We start from the raw sequence: 15,477 nt of genomic DNA, 5'->3' as shown, positions 1-15,477 counted from the left end.
GTGCAACTTAAAATTCTGCACAGAGTCTATGTGACTGGCCCTCGCCTGATCAGAATGGGTTACTCAGACGACGGTCTTTGTAAGCGTGGTTGTGGGCTGCTCGGGACTTTTTTGCATATAATTTGGAAGTGTCCCATAGTTGCTGCCTTCTGGACTGGGGTACACAATAGGATGGGAGAGGCTACCGGCATTGCTCTACAGCCTGAGGCTAAACGTCGTCTCCTGAATGTCTGGGAACCAACTGATTATAATGTCGCACAGACACAATGGGCAACCCTGGGCAATATGGTGGCTAAGAGACATAGCACAGTTGTGGGGTTCCCAGAGGCCACCCACATTCGAGGCTTGGATGGAAAACATGGATTGGTGCATGTTTAGGGAGAAGACGGTCTATGTGGCAGGGGGGCAAACCAGGAAGTGGGGTAAAGTCTGGGGTCATTGGAACATTTACCGTGGTGATATTTGTTCTCCTCCTCTTCTGGATGTCCCTGAAATTCAGCTTTCCCCCTGACCGGCCATTCCTTGTAATGTATTATAAATAATTGATTTAGAGCTCGTCTCTCCCCTGCTTCCGTTCCCTGATATGATTTATAGACTTTACTGTATGATTTTTTGCTCCTCCTTCCTCGTTCGGACTGTACCCGATTGTACTGTATTTTTGCCTTGTATGTTTTTTTACCTTTAATAAAAAGATTTATATAGAAAAAATAAAGAGAAGAGAAATTGTAACAATCACGAAAGAAATAAACATAATTGATGAAGGAATCATGGTCTCATCTTAAAGATTTGTTCGTAAAATGGCCAGCTTTGGGAGCTAATCATGGCCCTATAAGAAGCAATACAGATCGAATGAGACCGTACATTGTAATTCTTGTAACGCAGTGTGGGTTTATTAATACGTAGTGTTTGATATCAAACACCGTACGTTTCAGGCAAGCTATTATGTTGCTGGGAAACCTGTGTTGACCAGTGCTCAGTGCATACTTTAGGATTGCTTACCTGCTAACTTCTAATGTCTAGTAATATAACTACACATCACTGGGCATATCAGCTCACATATTAAATGTAATGCACCCTTCCTTAGGGCTCAAAGGCTTGATGTACAGGTGACTTACATATATTAGACGCTGTGACTTTGGTTTGGCACACAGTAGTGTGTCATGTCAACGGTAGTCACATCCCTAGTCCTTTCCACACTAGATTACTGTAATGGGCTATATCTCGGCATCTATATGAAACAACTTCAAAGGCTCCAAATGATCCAAAATGCGACTGCTAGACTTCTCCTGGGGATTCCCAATTTCCAGTCAGTGGGAACCCATCTCCAAAGTCTACACTGGCTGCCAATAAAAAAAACGGATCAAGTTTAAAACCCTGTGTATTACATACAAGGCACTTCATGGGACCGGCCCGAAGTTCCTGAGACATTCACTGCACTCATACTCCCCAATCATATGTCTAAGATCACAAGGAGCAAAAGTGATACTTTCTCAGAGAGTTTTTAAATCATACTGGGGAGAAGATTTATGGTGGGAGCCACCCCTCTCTGGAACTCCCTCCTGTTTAACATCAGAAATATTCCCTCTCTGGCTCTGTTCAGGAAAGCCATTAAAACTTGGCTGTTCACCGATTAATCCCTCTGCCTGCTTCTCGGTTTGCTAGCGCCAAGACACCTCTGGTAATCGTGCGCCGTATAATTTTATAACAGAACATGTAATCTTTTCTCCCATGGTTTGCACCATGAGACCCTGCAATAGCAGTCTATGAAGTTTGTGTGTGGGTCTCTTAGGGTGGCATAAGATACGCTGCAGTCCTTTGGGACCCTCTTTAGCACTCATGCCCTAGGTACCTGGGGTACCATTTACTAGGGATTACAGTGGTACTAAAGTCCTTACCTAATTGTAGCACAATTAGATAACAACTTGATTTGGAGAAGGAACACTGGCACTGGGCACTGAGGTCTAGTTAGCAGGCCTCAGTGCACTGTCAGAGTCAAAAATCAGCATATAGTAGCTAAAATGTGGGCAGAAAGTGGGGGGATGACTGCAATAAAAGCCAATTTTCCTACAGCGTCGCGTAAGGAGGTTTGTGATGTGTATGAACAACCACCAATGGATGAGAATTTTACTGACTAAGCCATTAATTCAGCAAAAAAATGTTTTCCATTTCATTAAGATATACACAAATGCCCCTCAAGATCTAGCACCTTTCGGATTAATTAGAATCCCGTTTCTCAGACATGGCATTCTTTTCCACCTAACAATTTGCCTTCAGGCCTCCTGTTTTTGCAGGCTTACGACTCTGCACACTTTAACACTGATAACCATTGCTAAAGTGTTTGTGCTCTCTCCTTAAAACATGTTAGATTGGCTTATACCGAATTGGCATATTTAATTTACTTGTAAGTACCTAGTAATGGGGCACTACCTGTGTCTAGGGCCTGTAACTTAAATGCTACTAGTAGGCCTACAGCACTGATTGTGCCACCCACTTAAGGAGCACTGTAAACCTGTCTCGGCCTACTACTGCAGCCTGTGTGTGCAAACTGCAATTTCGACCGGCCAAAATAAACCCATTGTCAGGGCCAAACCTTCATTTTTAATACATATAAGTCACCCTTAGGGTAGACCCTGGACAGCCCAGAGGGCAGGCAGGATGCAATGCATTTAAAAAGTAGGAAATATCCTGGTAGTGAAATTGTCTTAAATTTATTTTTCACTACTGCAAGGCCTACCTCTCCCATAGGATAACATTGGAGTGAACTTATTACATTTAATAAGTAAAATTTCCAAATGGGAGCAGATATTCAGTTAATGTTTGGGGAATCTGGAACTGCAGTTTAAAATACTAGCTTATGATGAAATCTGATTTTGAATTACAACTTTGAAAATGCAATTATTAGAAAGTTGGAATTTTTTGCCTTATCCTTTTGGTCCCTGCAGCCTTTCTCTGGGGCACGTCTGGGTGCAGCTCACAGGTAGGCTTTGTGTGTTCCTCCTAGACAGCTACACACACACAATAGGAAGCTTGAATAGACTGTGCCTGGTCTCCACACAAGGGCTGTATATCCCCTCTAATTAGTCTGGAGCAGAGGCCAAGGCGGCTGTGCACTTTAAAGACATGCCTCTAGAAGCTTCTTCCCACTTCAAAGGCACAAATGGGTATAAATATTGGACTTCAGACACCAACTCTGAGCCTCAATGACAAAGTGTCCCCTAACATCCTGCATCTTCACTTGGACCTAGCTGAAGTGACTTCCTGATCCCCAAGTGTGCCTCTCAGTTCCTAGACCCTTGGTGTGGCTCAGAGAGCTGCATATTTGGATTTTTGGGCTCTTTGCCACCACAAACGGGCCCACGAGCACCAAGACCTCAGGACTTGCACAGCGATTCAGCGCGAAGCTCCGGCTGCCACCTCTGTGCTCCAGCATCGATTGCTAGCTGGGACCGCCAAAGCGAAGTTCCAGCAACACCCGCCCACGGCGACTGCAGGATCTTCGCACTCCGCTGGGATCCTCCTGCGATGCGCTCCCTGCAGCCCTCTACTTCACAAACAAGGCTCTTGGCACAGATTTGAAAAGGTAAACTTCAGTGGGCCCAACGTGGTGACTGTAACCTACTTGCGCCCCATCATGGCCAGCCTGAAAGTGTGAGTTTAACCCGATCCAGTTTGACAAGATAGCCGCGATTGGCGCTTTCTGGATTATTGTCGTTTTGGTCTTGTTTTATTTTTTATGTAATTCTGCTCTATTTTTACAACATGGTGTGCTTTTCACTTTATTACGATTTGAAGTGTTTCACAAATAATTTACACATTGACCCCAAGATAAGCCCGACTGCTCTATGCCAAGCTACCGGGGGAAAATTAATTTGGGGTTTGCTTGAGCCTTACCCTTGCAAGGATTGTAGTTGCTCCTTGACGAAGGCTCACACCCCAGTAAACCAACAATTCAATGTATCACAGCAGTCAATGTCTCACCTTAAACTGAGTAGGTGCATTGAGTTCACACTGAATTGTGTCCAACTGTACTCTAAGCTGTTCCTCGTCAGCCTGAATGGCATAACCGCTTTTTCTTTGAATCTCTTGTTTTATCAAAACCTGCAAATTATGAAAAATAAATGGTCAAACAGAGTTACCAGACGGCTAAAAGCTCTTATGAAGTACATTTGACACAGTCAGATAGGGAATGACAACATTTGTAAATCAAAAGTCAACATCCAAAAGAGCAACAGTTTAATAAGAATACTTTCTTTAACAGATATTGTAACTTCTTCTGCCTTTGTACTTTAACATATCCCATTCAAAGTAAAAATGTAGTCACAAAGATTAACATGCAAAGTAAAATTAAATATAAACACAATTTCTGTACTTACCAGAAGTGCTCTATGTGACAGGTCCATCAGTTTCCTTTTGTACTGCGCAATTTTTGCCATTGTTGTGGCCTGGTTTTTCTGCAACTCACTGATATCTTCGGATATAATCTGAAGACAAAGATAATTACAACCTGAACAAATCATTTGCTTCAACTTTAATCTCTATAAAAACTATCTTCAAAAGGTACTCCTTGCAAAAAAATTATACTCTGCAATCCTGGCGTCTAGGTGATGGGGTAAAGGAACACAAAAAACGACTGAAAGTGACAACCACCGTTTTCCCAATTATGCAACAGGGTCTATTCTCAACTGTATGCAAGCTTTCAAATGGTTTTCTATTGTCAAGTTAAACATCGTGCAGATCAACTTTCTGACCAATTTAAAAAAGGATTACTGTAGCTCACAACTTCTCTGCTATGCAGTCACTGCAGGAATCAAACATCGTTTCTGAAATTAAAAATACAAAGGAAAAATACAAAACACTCCTGGCTTTGGGTCACGGCCTGTAAGTGCTGCAAACGATTTTTCATTGAAAGAATTGGTACTTTACCATATTTGTCTTGGAAGACAGACAGAGATACCAGACAGAGATACATCATTAAGTGTTAAACATCTAATTTTCTTTTCTTGAACAACTGTCATGTATATTACATATGTATACAGGCTTCTTGCAGAATAAAAAACGTAAAGGGGCTATGCCATTCACGGGGGAGAAATTCTGGTAATAGTAAAAAAAGGATGTGAAATCCAAAAGGAATAGTGTTAGAAAGTTCCCTTTTTTACATGGTCCCCCCCCCCCCCCACACTTTTTGCCTGGTATTTGATGCAATTTAGACTGGAAGTGCACTGGGTTCCTGCTAACCAGGTCCCCAGTGCCAGCTCGCTTTCCTAAAATTGTACAATTGTTTCCCCAGTTGGCAATACCTTTGGCACCCTCTGTAAGTCCCTAGTAAATGATACCCGTGGTACCTAGGGCCTGAGGTACTAGAGATGGTCCACAAGGGCTGCAGCACAAAGGGTGCCACCCTAAGGGACCATTCACCAGACCCATGCAAGACTGCCATTGCAGGCTGCGTGTTTTGGTGTACACAAAAGTGAAAACACTTCATGATACACATCCCTGTCTTCCATGTTCCCTAACACAGCATAAAGTATTTGTAAGTCATCCCTACAGAAGAAGGCCTTACAGCACTAAGGCAAGGTGCTTTATATTAAATGTGAGGGCATACCTGCCTGAGCAGATATGCCCCTGTGCTGGTCAGTTCCATTACTGCCAGTGCAAGCAAATTGAGAAGTAATTTCAGAACATGTGCTGGGAACTGGAGAAAAAAGTTCCCCAGCTACAGGATGACTTCACTGAAAATAGGGATGTTTGCTATCAAACATCTTGTATTAATAAAAACACACTTGTGTTGGATTTATTAATACATGCCCCCAGAGGGCACCCTAGAGGTACACCCTGAAAACCTACCAGCCTCTGGTGTGCTGACTGACTGATTTCTGCCAGCCAGCCACCTGAGAAGTGTGTCTGACCCCCAAGGGTGAGAGCCTTTGCTCTCGGGAGGTAAGAAAACGCCTGCTCAGGAAAAGGGTATTGTACCCTCCTCCCACAGGATGGCCTGCTGATTACAGCCTTTGAAATTCAAAATATGCTCCCCTCTCCTCCCGGCTTCCTTTTGTCCAGATCCTTTTGGCACCTATACAGGTTGGAAAATTAGCTAGTCAGGTAGGCGAGCCCACCCCCAGGCTAGTTCTACCTCTAAGGTGACCTAAGCTGATGTGCAAAAAGAACAATTGAATGACAGAATGCAGACCTAGGTCATACATCCACCCCAGTACAGAGATCTGGGCCTAAATCCATCGTTTTTTTGCTCCCCATGCCAATCCAGTTTGAACCCAGTCATCTACAAATCAGTCTTGACCCTGCGCCCAATGGGAACAGTTCAGCCCGAACTGCCAGGCCAGGTCCTTATGTGGGCACGACTTTTCAGAAGTGGCCGTCTTGGTGTCTGCAAATGTAGAACTCTGGGACAGTTATGCAACCTTCCACCAGGAAGCGGCCATATAGGGGGTGTAGTGACTCCCCTAAATTCAGTATTTGGGGAGTCCATGGAAAGAAGAACGGAAGTGAAAAGTCACACAGAGCATGAACAGAAGACCCAGCAACTGACCTGGTACCAACCCTGTCGACCTACCTGTTGATTTCGACAATTGCTCTAAAAGACTACTTGTCCTGCAGCTGTTGTGCTTCCAAAGTCTGGGAGACCTGCCAGCCCTTCACCCAGGAACCAAGAACTTGCTTTAAGTAGCGGACCTGCTTCCCTGTATTCTGTAGGCTCCAGAGAGGACTTCAAGACCCCAAAAACCCTACGCCTGATGACATCACTGCACCAGTCGCTCTAAGCCCGAGTTGAAGTGGGCCAACTGCGCCAGTGTGGTCCCTAGAGCTCCAGAGACCGATTTAACAGTGGTTTCGCCTCTTGTGGACTCTCAGAAGTCACCTGCAGCCTATGCATGCAGTCCCCCTCTCCCAACTGTTTCCCAGTAAATAAAACTTGACGCCTAAGGACATCTCTATTCTGTTCACTCCTGGGCAATGGAGAAGAGTGTAGGAAGATGGGTACCTGACTATGGGTACCCCAGATTTTTTGCCTAGTGTTTAGCTGGTTTTCGACTTAGTTGGCCTGGGATCCTGCTAATCAGGGCCCCAGGCTATCTGCTCTCTCTGTAAAATGGACTCCATGTACTTTAGGTACATCTCCAATTGGATATTGGGTTACCTTATGAGCCCTGTACAGTGTACTATAGGTACCCAGGGCATAGGTGCATCCAAGCCCTACCAGGGGCTGCAGCATATCTTTTGCCACCCCTGGCTGGCCATCCAAACTGACACAACTGGCTGATCACTCAGCTGGGGCAAGGTCGTGTAATCACCTCTTGCTTGGATATAAATCAAATCAATTATCTTTATTTAGATATAACACATATATCTTTAAAAGAAGGTTACAAAATTCACATTGTGTATCAATAAATAAGATTAAAAAATCATTGAAGAATGAAAACATGGTCAGTTAACAGTCATTATAAAACCGGAAATGGTCTTCTCTTAAGCCTCTTTAAATAAAATAGAGTAGCTTGAAGCATGATGTATAGGGAAAAAAGTCGTCTCTTCCACCCTTTTATATTATACTCGGCACCGATGGTATCCTGCTTTTAGGAAGCAGCCGACATTCCTGAGGCTACTGATCGTTTTACTTTAACCTCCCTAAGAGTTGGAAAGTGGGAGGGGCACTTTAGCAGGGCCTCTTTTGATTGAAATTAAGGCATGCTTGCAGAATGAAATTTATGAGTCTTATGTTTAGGGATGTGTTTTCCGGATTTAAAGCTACCATGATAGCTTGCCTGCAAGTCCTGGCACCCGGCCTATTCCATTCTGGTTTTAGTCTCCGCCTGCATTCTGAATTAAAAGCTGGGCAGAGGCAGATCACATGCGACATAGTTTCAGCTGTTTTGCCACACCCTCTACAAGTTAAATCTTCAGCGGTGCGTCGCCAGGAGGGTAAATCTTTCAGGAATCGCCAGTCGCCCATTCTAATGGCGATAAGGCTGCGTTTTAGATGGAGTGAATATGTACAGGCTAGATAGGAGGCGGGGGCTAGCCGTCTATAAGAGTTTACAAGAGCCCAGGCGTGACTGAGTTTCAAAAAGAGTGCTTTATTGATGATATTTGATTTCATTCTCACACCCTTTTTGAATCCTATTTTGAATGCTGTCTGACTAGGATTCAGGGCCCACAAATCACTTGCTGACATTTGCTGAATGGCGTCTTTAAAGAGACGGCCGTATGTTCCACCTGGATTTTTCTGGGTTATTTCTTCCCAGACTAGGGATTCTAATGTATTGGGGTCCGCTTGTCTTAGTTTGTGACAGAGATTAAGATATGCCCCGATGTTGGAGGCATCGTAGTTTATCAGTCCCATCTCCAGTCTTATCTGTGCAGCAGATGCGGATTTTGGCAGTTGGAGAACCTTTTTATAAATTTTGGTTGTGTGCTGGTTCAAGGCTGTATTCATTTTCCCCCCAAATAGCTCTATGCCATACGATAGAGTAGGGCCAATTTTTGCTCTCATCACCTCCAAAAGACGCGATAGGGTTGGGCCTGAGAGATTTTTTTGCAAGCTTGCCTAGTGATACCGCAAGGGTTATTGCTTTGACTGCGATCTCGTTACGCTGCTTTCTAAAATTGTATTTAGAATCCAGGTGGACGCCTAGATATATATATGACTGGCCTGTTACGAGGCTTATGTTGTTGAATGACCAACCACCACCTGTGTGTCGTTTCTTACCAAAAGGAACGACTTGCGTTTTTTAAAGTTGACCTCTAATTGGTTAATAGTCGTATAGTCATGCACTTGCTTGGATATAGTATTCCTATAACTAACCTTATATACATATACAACATATACAAGTCACTCCTATGGCAGGCCTTAACAATCCTGGAGGCAGAGTGCTTGGTTTTATGTGAGATGAGGCTCTAGCATGAGCTGAGCCTGTCTGCAGCTTCCGGAACCATGTCCTTATTGCTGTTCTAGGATATAGCTATACCATATACTCTTAAGTGCATTATGACCCTTGCGGTTAAATGCGAACTCTGGTTTGGCTTTATCAAAACATGTCGTGTAAGATGTCATACGCTTTGGAATACTACCCCCTCGCCAGTTCTGGCGACGGGGGTAGCATTCCACCCTTCTAGAGGGAGAAGACATGTTGTTCCTACTAATCCCGTTTAAAGTTAACCAGAGCCTCAGCATCACAAAATGGATGCTGCTGCCACAGACACAAGTCTGACCTCCTGCTGCTGGGAGTCCTTCCAGTGAGGGAGGCTTGGATAATAGGTTTCCTGTCTTGGGAGGTGCTAACACCACCCCAGACAGGATATAGTGTATTGGGGCAGGGAGGGCTGAATGAAATGAGACACTGCCTGGGGCACACAAGTTGTCTCACGCATAGTCCAGTTCAAACCGGTGCTGGAGCACTCCAGCCCCAGCTCTGGCGCGAAACTGGACAAAGGGAAAGGGGTGTAACCGCCCCCTTCCCTGGTCCCACCCATAGGAGGGACCTAACAGGTAATCCAGCCCCTAAATTTGGTATATAGGTAGGAGCTGAGTCCCAAGACTTTAGATTTATCCTGACTGAAACTTGAAACGAAACTCCGGATCTTCGACGTTCTACTTGAAGATAGAAGACTGAAGAATCTCCCTTGTGGTCAAGGAGTGACCACCCTGCACAAGCAGGCACCATTGAGCGATCAACGGTTTGCTTTACCGTCGCTCCCGCCAGAGCCCGAACACAGAGCCTGACAAGACCCGGACTTCCAGACTTCCTTCAGCCCGATCCAAAGCCACAGCAAAGCGGAGACCTGTGGAGGCGACGAGAGACGTGGGACAGGCCATCTTGGAAAGCCAGCAAATTGCACCCTCGAAGTTGTGCATTGGGGATTAAGAAGCCCCAGCCCCGAGCATCATCTGCTCCAAAGATCATCCCTTCACACTCCACGAGTGCTGATTGGGGCCCTTAGCATTTTCCTGCTCGACGCGTCTGTCCGGTCACTTGCCCGTTGGCTAGTTGCCTCTGTGACGACAAACCTTTGAATTTCCACTGCTGGCCTGGTTGCTCCAGGCGGGCCCTTGCTTCCCTGAAAAGGAGAAGCCAATCAGACCTTGCTGGTCTGATCCAGAAGCCATCTTCGATTCCTGCGTGGGTTGCCTTAGCCAAGGCTTGTTGACTCCAATCTGGAAGCAGACACCGCCGACAGCAAGATCCTTCGTGGGACAGTCCGTGCCCAGCTCCTGGTCGTCGACGCCTCCTGGTCCACGTGGCTGCAGAGACAAGCTTCACGACATCACCTGATTGCTTCACGACATCGCCTGGTTCCTTGCTAGTGACCCAGACTCTGCTTTCAGGTAATCTTCATTCTCGATCCGCCCTTGGATACAACCGGACACTTCTCTCCTGGTCGCCTGCAGCATCTTTCCCCAAGGCTCCATAGGATTTAGCGACGAAATCCGACACACTTTGATATCTATGCACCTGCTTCCTGTGGGTGAGGTAACACGAGTACTCTGGTGCTCCTGTGGGTATTAACTATCCTAGTGTCCCAGTTTCAAGTAGCTTTCTCCTAGTCCATCCGGAAGTGACCTATATCAACTAGTTTACATTTCTTTCGTTCCCCTTCTAACTCTATGGTAACTCGCGTGTGTGTAAAGACTCTGCACACGCCTCCCGTGGGCCTCCTACTTCCTATCCTTTAGTAGTAGAGTGTAGCCCCAGCGATTCCCTAGGCCTATCCTTTGTTCGTTATGTGGTTCTTATACCACTATTTTAATATATGGTTTGGCGTGCCCCTAGGGTGCTACTGTATATTGTGCAACTTATTGTATGTTAATTAAGTATCTTGTTATGTGCTTGTGCCTCTAACCTCATAAAGAGTTCAGAGGGGTTGTGTTAGAAATAAATGCATATATATTTTATATATAACCTGTGTGGTGTCCTTTCACTTGGTATTGAAGGGGTTACTTATGGTAAAACAGCTGGCTTCACATGCCCTCTTGAGTTTAGCCTAAGACTGCTTTGTCCATGCTACCACTAGGATAGCTGGTCTATAAGGTTGACTTTACAACCATCATCATAAGGGTTGTTTGGACTGATACAGGGTGCCCACTAGAATAGTGAACATCCCATATCAGGCCAACTTCTCACAAAGAGGACCAAAGGTGTCCCTACATCCCCAAGCTTAAAGAGGCCTGAGCGCCTCCCCATCTCCCCCGTTGGTTCAGCACGACTGGACTCCCTGTCAAAGTCTGCAGACTCTTTATGCAAAGACTGATCCCTACAGACCGACACTGGACACAGATGCAGTTTTACATCGCTGCACCTGTTTGGCCTAGTGCCGCTGGTGGTGTTATGCTGGTGCTGCCTTGGACCTTGCCCACCACTTGCCTCAAGTCCGGGAGATTGGTCCCATAAGTCGATGTACTGTATCTAAATTCTGCACTTGCTTTTCCTCCAATATGATAACATTGCAACTGCTGAAAATTGCAGTGTCGACTTTATTTTTATACAAAGGTAATTCACTTGAAAAATGTACTGGATTCTGGAGTGTATATATATCTATATCTATATCTATATATACATATGCACAAACAACTCCCTTCACGAAAAAGAAAGCAGGCAGAGGCCACAGCAGGGGAAGATCAAGGAAGCCATTTATTCACTAGAAACGGGCGAATGCATTTCGGCATAGGTTTGCCTTCTTCAGCGCCCAGGTGGTCAGGAAGCTGTCCTTTGCTAAAATGAGCGCCCTGCCCTCCATTTGAAAGTTCAAAGGGTTCCGCCCTCTTACGATGTTCACACACCTGTTGCCCGTCCTGCGTTCTTCCAGTGGACTGCAATACCCAGAATACCCTGTTAGGATCCCAGGTAAGATGTGTAGGGGGAAATGCTGCCAAGTGGTTTGCGCTCGAAGCAGGACACTGCGCAAAGGGAAAGCCGAATTTTCCTGCTTGTTGTTCAAGTGTTAGTAGCCTCCTCGGGTCCCCAACTGCTCCAGCCTCACTGTAAGGAAGTCCAATAGGCAGGGGCAGAAAGACAGTGCTCGCCGCCCTGTGTGCGGTAGGTACCACACAACCGCCAGCTTCTCCCCCCACACAGCGAGGCGGGCCCAGGCTGCCCGATAACTCGGGATACAAAAACTGTCAAGCAGCAGGGTGCCAGTGAAGTCCGGGCCACTTTTGAGAGCAGGGGCCTCTGTAACACGTCTCTGGCCGACGTGAATTGTTTGCACAAACAACTCCCTTCACGAAAAAGAAAGCAGGCAGAGGCCACAGCAGGGGAAGATCAAGGAAGCCATTTATTCACTAGAAACGGGCGAATGCATTTCGGCATAGGTTTGCCTTCTTCAGCGCCCAGGTGGTCAGGAAGCTGTCCTTTGCTAAAATGAGCGCCCTGCCCTCCATTTGAAAGTTCAAAGGGTTCCGCCCCCTTAAGATGTTCACACACCTGTTGCCCGTCCTGCGTTTTTCCAGTGGACTGCAATACCCAGAATACCCTGTTAGGATCCCAGGTAAGATGTGTATGGGGAAATGCTGCCAAGTGGTTTGCGCTCGAAGCAGGACACTGCGCAAAGGGAAAGCCGAATTTTCCTGCTTGTTGTTCAAGTGTTAGTAGCCTCCTCGGGTCCCCAACTGCTCCAGCCTCACTGTAAGGAAGTCCAATAGGCAGGGGCAGAAAGACAGTGCTCGCCGCCCTGTGTGCGGTAGGTACCACACAACCGCCAGCTTCTCCCCCCACACAGCGAGGCGGGCCCAGGCTGCCCGATAACTCGGGATACAAAAACTGTCAAGCAGCAGGGTGCCAGTGAAGTCCGGGCCACTTTTGAGAGCAGGGGCCTCTGTAACACGTCTCTGGCCGACGTGAATTGTATGCACAAACAACTCCCTTCACGAAAAAGAAAGCAAGCAGAGGCCACAGCAGGGGAAGATCAAGGAAGCCATTTATTCACTAGAAACGGGCGAATGAAAAATGTACTGGATTCTGGAGTGTGTATATATATATATATATATATATAAAACGTTCCACAAGTGCCACAAGCTTTAGGATGCACTTATCCATCTGTGAACCATAGTTCCATACGGCAGCCACGCAGTCATTTGGTGCAGAGGTACATTTTAATCACCTTACGCGTTTCAGACATTTCATACGTCCTTGTTCACAGGTCTGAGCAGCAGCAAATTCAAATGGCAGGAGACTGGGAGTGATGTCATAAGTACCTTTTATTGCCCTCAGGTGGGGCTACGCCAAATATCCACATTGCATCATGGGAATTGTAGTCTCGATTACTGCCAAGGTTCATCATAAAACCCATGTCGCCAACTCAGTTTATAATAACTTCAATTCTGCCATTAGTGGGCTCCACATGTACCATAGGCTACGTTGCTCACAAATACTGCCAAACAGATGGACCGAACCAGCTCCCGTAGTAGAAAGCCGTCAGCCCGCTGCATGATAACGCGGTAGTGCAATCCCCGCGGCAGGGCTGCCGTGTAATTATAAAACGTTCCACAAGTGCCACAAGCTTTAGGATGCACTTATCCATCTGTGAACCATAGTTCCATACGGCAGCCACGCAGTCATCTGGTGCAGAGGTACATTTTATGATGAACCTTGGCAGTAATCGAGACTACAATTCCCAGTCTCCTGCCATTTGAATTTGCTGCTGCTCAGACCTGTGAACAAGGACGTATGAAATGTCTGAAACGCGTAAGGTGATTAAAATGTCGAGAGACAAGAGGAGGCCAAAACAAAGGGGGAAATGAAGGAAAGAGGGCAAGGTAGACCCCTTCTGACCCCCTAGGATTGATGAGGGGATATTATAGAGCCACGCTGGGCCCAAAAAAAAAAAAAAAAAAATCCGATTTTTTCGCCGTAGAGACGCGTCTTGGTAAGCGAACCGGGCAGCTAACCGGGCAGCTAACCGGGAAGCTAACCGGGAGTGTAACGGGAGTCTGAGGAGAAGCTGATTGGCTGTTATCAGTCATTGTAAACAGTCTGGAGCGGCCGCCATCTTGTCTCTCTGTGGGATCGAGAGACAAGAGGTGGAAAAAAAAAGGTGTAAATGAATGAAAGGGGTAAGGCAGACCCCTCCTGAACCCCTAGGATTGATGAGGGGGCTATTAAAGTTCCCTGGGGGGTGAAAAAAAAAATTGCGATTTTTCGCGGTAAAGGTGCTTCCTGGTACGTTAACCGGGCAGCTAACCGGCAGCGTAACGGGAGTCCGACATATTGTGTTTTTTGAACGTTTGTGATATGTGCACGTGTGGATTTTGTCTAATTAAGGTTAAAAAAATATATATATATCTTTAAGCGTGTTCTGGCGCGCTTACGTTTTGGGTTTGGTTTGCGCTGCAGAGACGATACGTCACGGTTATGCGATGCATCATTAGGCGTCTCACGGGCTACGTGATACGTCACTTAATAAAGAATATATTTTACAGCTATAGATATTAGCTTTTAAAAAACCAATGAAATTCACAGAAAAAACCATAGGTTATAGACCATATATAGTTAGGAATTTGCATTTACAAAACCTTGAAAATTCACAGAAAAAACCATAGGTTATAGACCATATATAGTTAGGGATTAGCATTTAAAAAACCTTATTTTATTTGCACAAAACCATTGAAATTCCATATATAGTTAGTTGCACTAACTATATATCGCGGACCCGCAATCCACTGCTAATGATGTCACATATTACATCATTCATGACATGGTCAGTGACATCACTGATGACATCTCAAATGACATCACTGATGACATCACTGATGACATCTCAAATGACATCACTGATGACATCACTGACATCTCATTTGACATTACTGATTACATCACTGATGATATCATTTATGTGATAATACATCTTCAGACTCTAATATAACCTTAGATACACTCAGTGTAAACAGGCACTCACAGACTGTCACACATCCATGGAGTTACCCACACACCTAGTCAGTCATGCAAAGAATCAATCACACCTCCATTTCCTCAACTATACAGTTATACACACCTTACTTATTCAAACATATACTAACACATATTTACTCTCTTATACAATCCTTGATACAAGTTCACAATGATTCATACAGCCACTCTCACATTCACTGGCTCTTATGTTCAGTTATTTATATATGTCAACTCTCACATGGAGTGTGTTTTACATATGTACTTACTTTGACATGTAGAACTGAGATATCCATTCACTCACCAATATACTCATGCACACAGTCAACTGTCCATACAGCTGTTTCTACATGCACTTTTGAACCCATACACCTAGGGAATCAACTGCTCACACATCTATGCACAGAGTTATACACCTCCCAGCCACCCACACACATACTCAGTCTCCCATACAAATACTTGGGCAACCATTCAATAACCCATATAGTTACTGATATAGCTACTGATTTAAACATGCAGCAGTTTACAGAAGAAAATAAATAATGATTGCCAAATTAAGACACTTTAATCACTAACCCATGCACTC

The 15,477-nt window shown here is 45.3% G+C and overlaps 1 protein-coding gene across 1 annotated transcript in view; it reads right to left on the bottom strand.

The window, feature by feature from the left end:
* NUP54 (nucleoporin 54) overlaps window positions 1-15,477 on the bottom strand; it is a 232,520-nt gene that overhangs the window by 43,088 nt on the left and 173,955 nt on the right. Inside the window, exons 10-11 of the mRNA XM_086949277.1 lie at window positions 4,374-4,481; window positions 3,979-4,098 (exon numbers count right to left, since the gene is read on the bottom strand). Of these exons, the coding sequence (XP_086805403.1) occupies window positions 3,979-4,098; window positions 4,374-4,481 (228 nt within the window). The remainder of the gene's footprint in view (window positions 1-3,978; window positions 4,099-4,373; window positions 4,482-15,477) is intronic.

Source organism: Lissotriton vulgaris, unplaced genomic scaffold (assembly GCF_964263255.1).
Source record: "Lissotriton vulgaris unplaced genomic scaffold, aLisVul1.2 SCAFFOLD_1644, whole genome shotgun sequence".
Classification (NCBI taxonomy): domain Eukaryota; kingdom Metazoa; phylum Chordata; class Amphibia; order Caudata; family Salamandridae; genus Lissotriton; species Lissotriton vulgaris.
The sequence above is the reverse complement of the archived record's forward strand: the minus strand, read 5'-3'. Positions and strand labels throughout refer to the sequence as shown.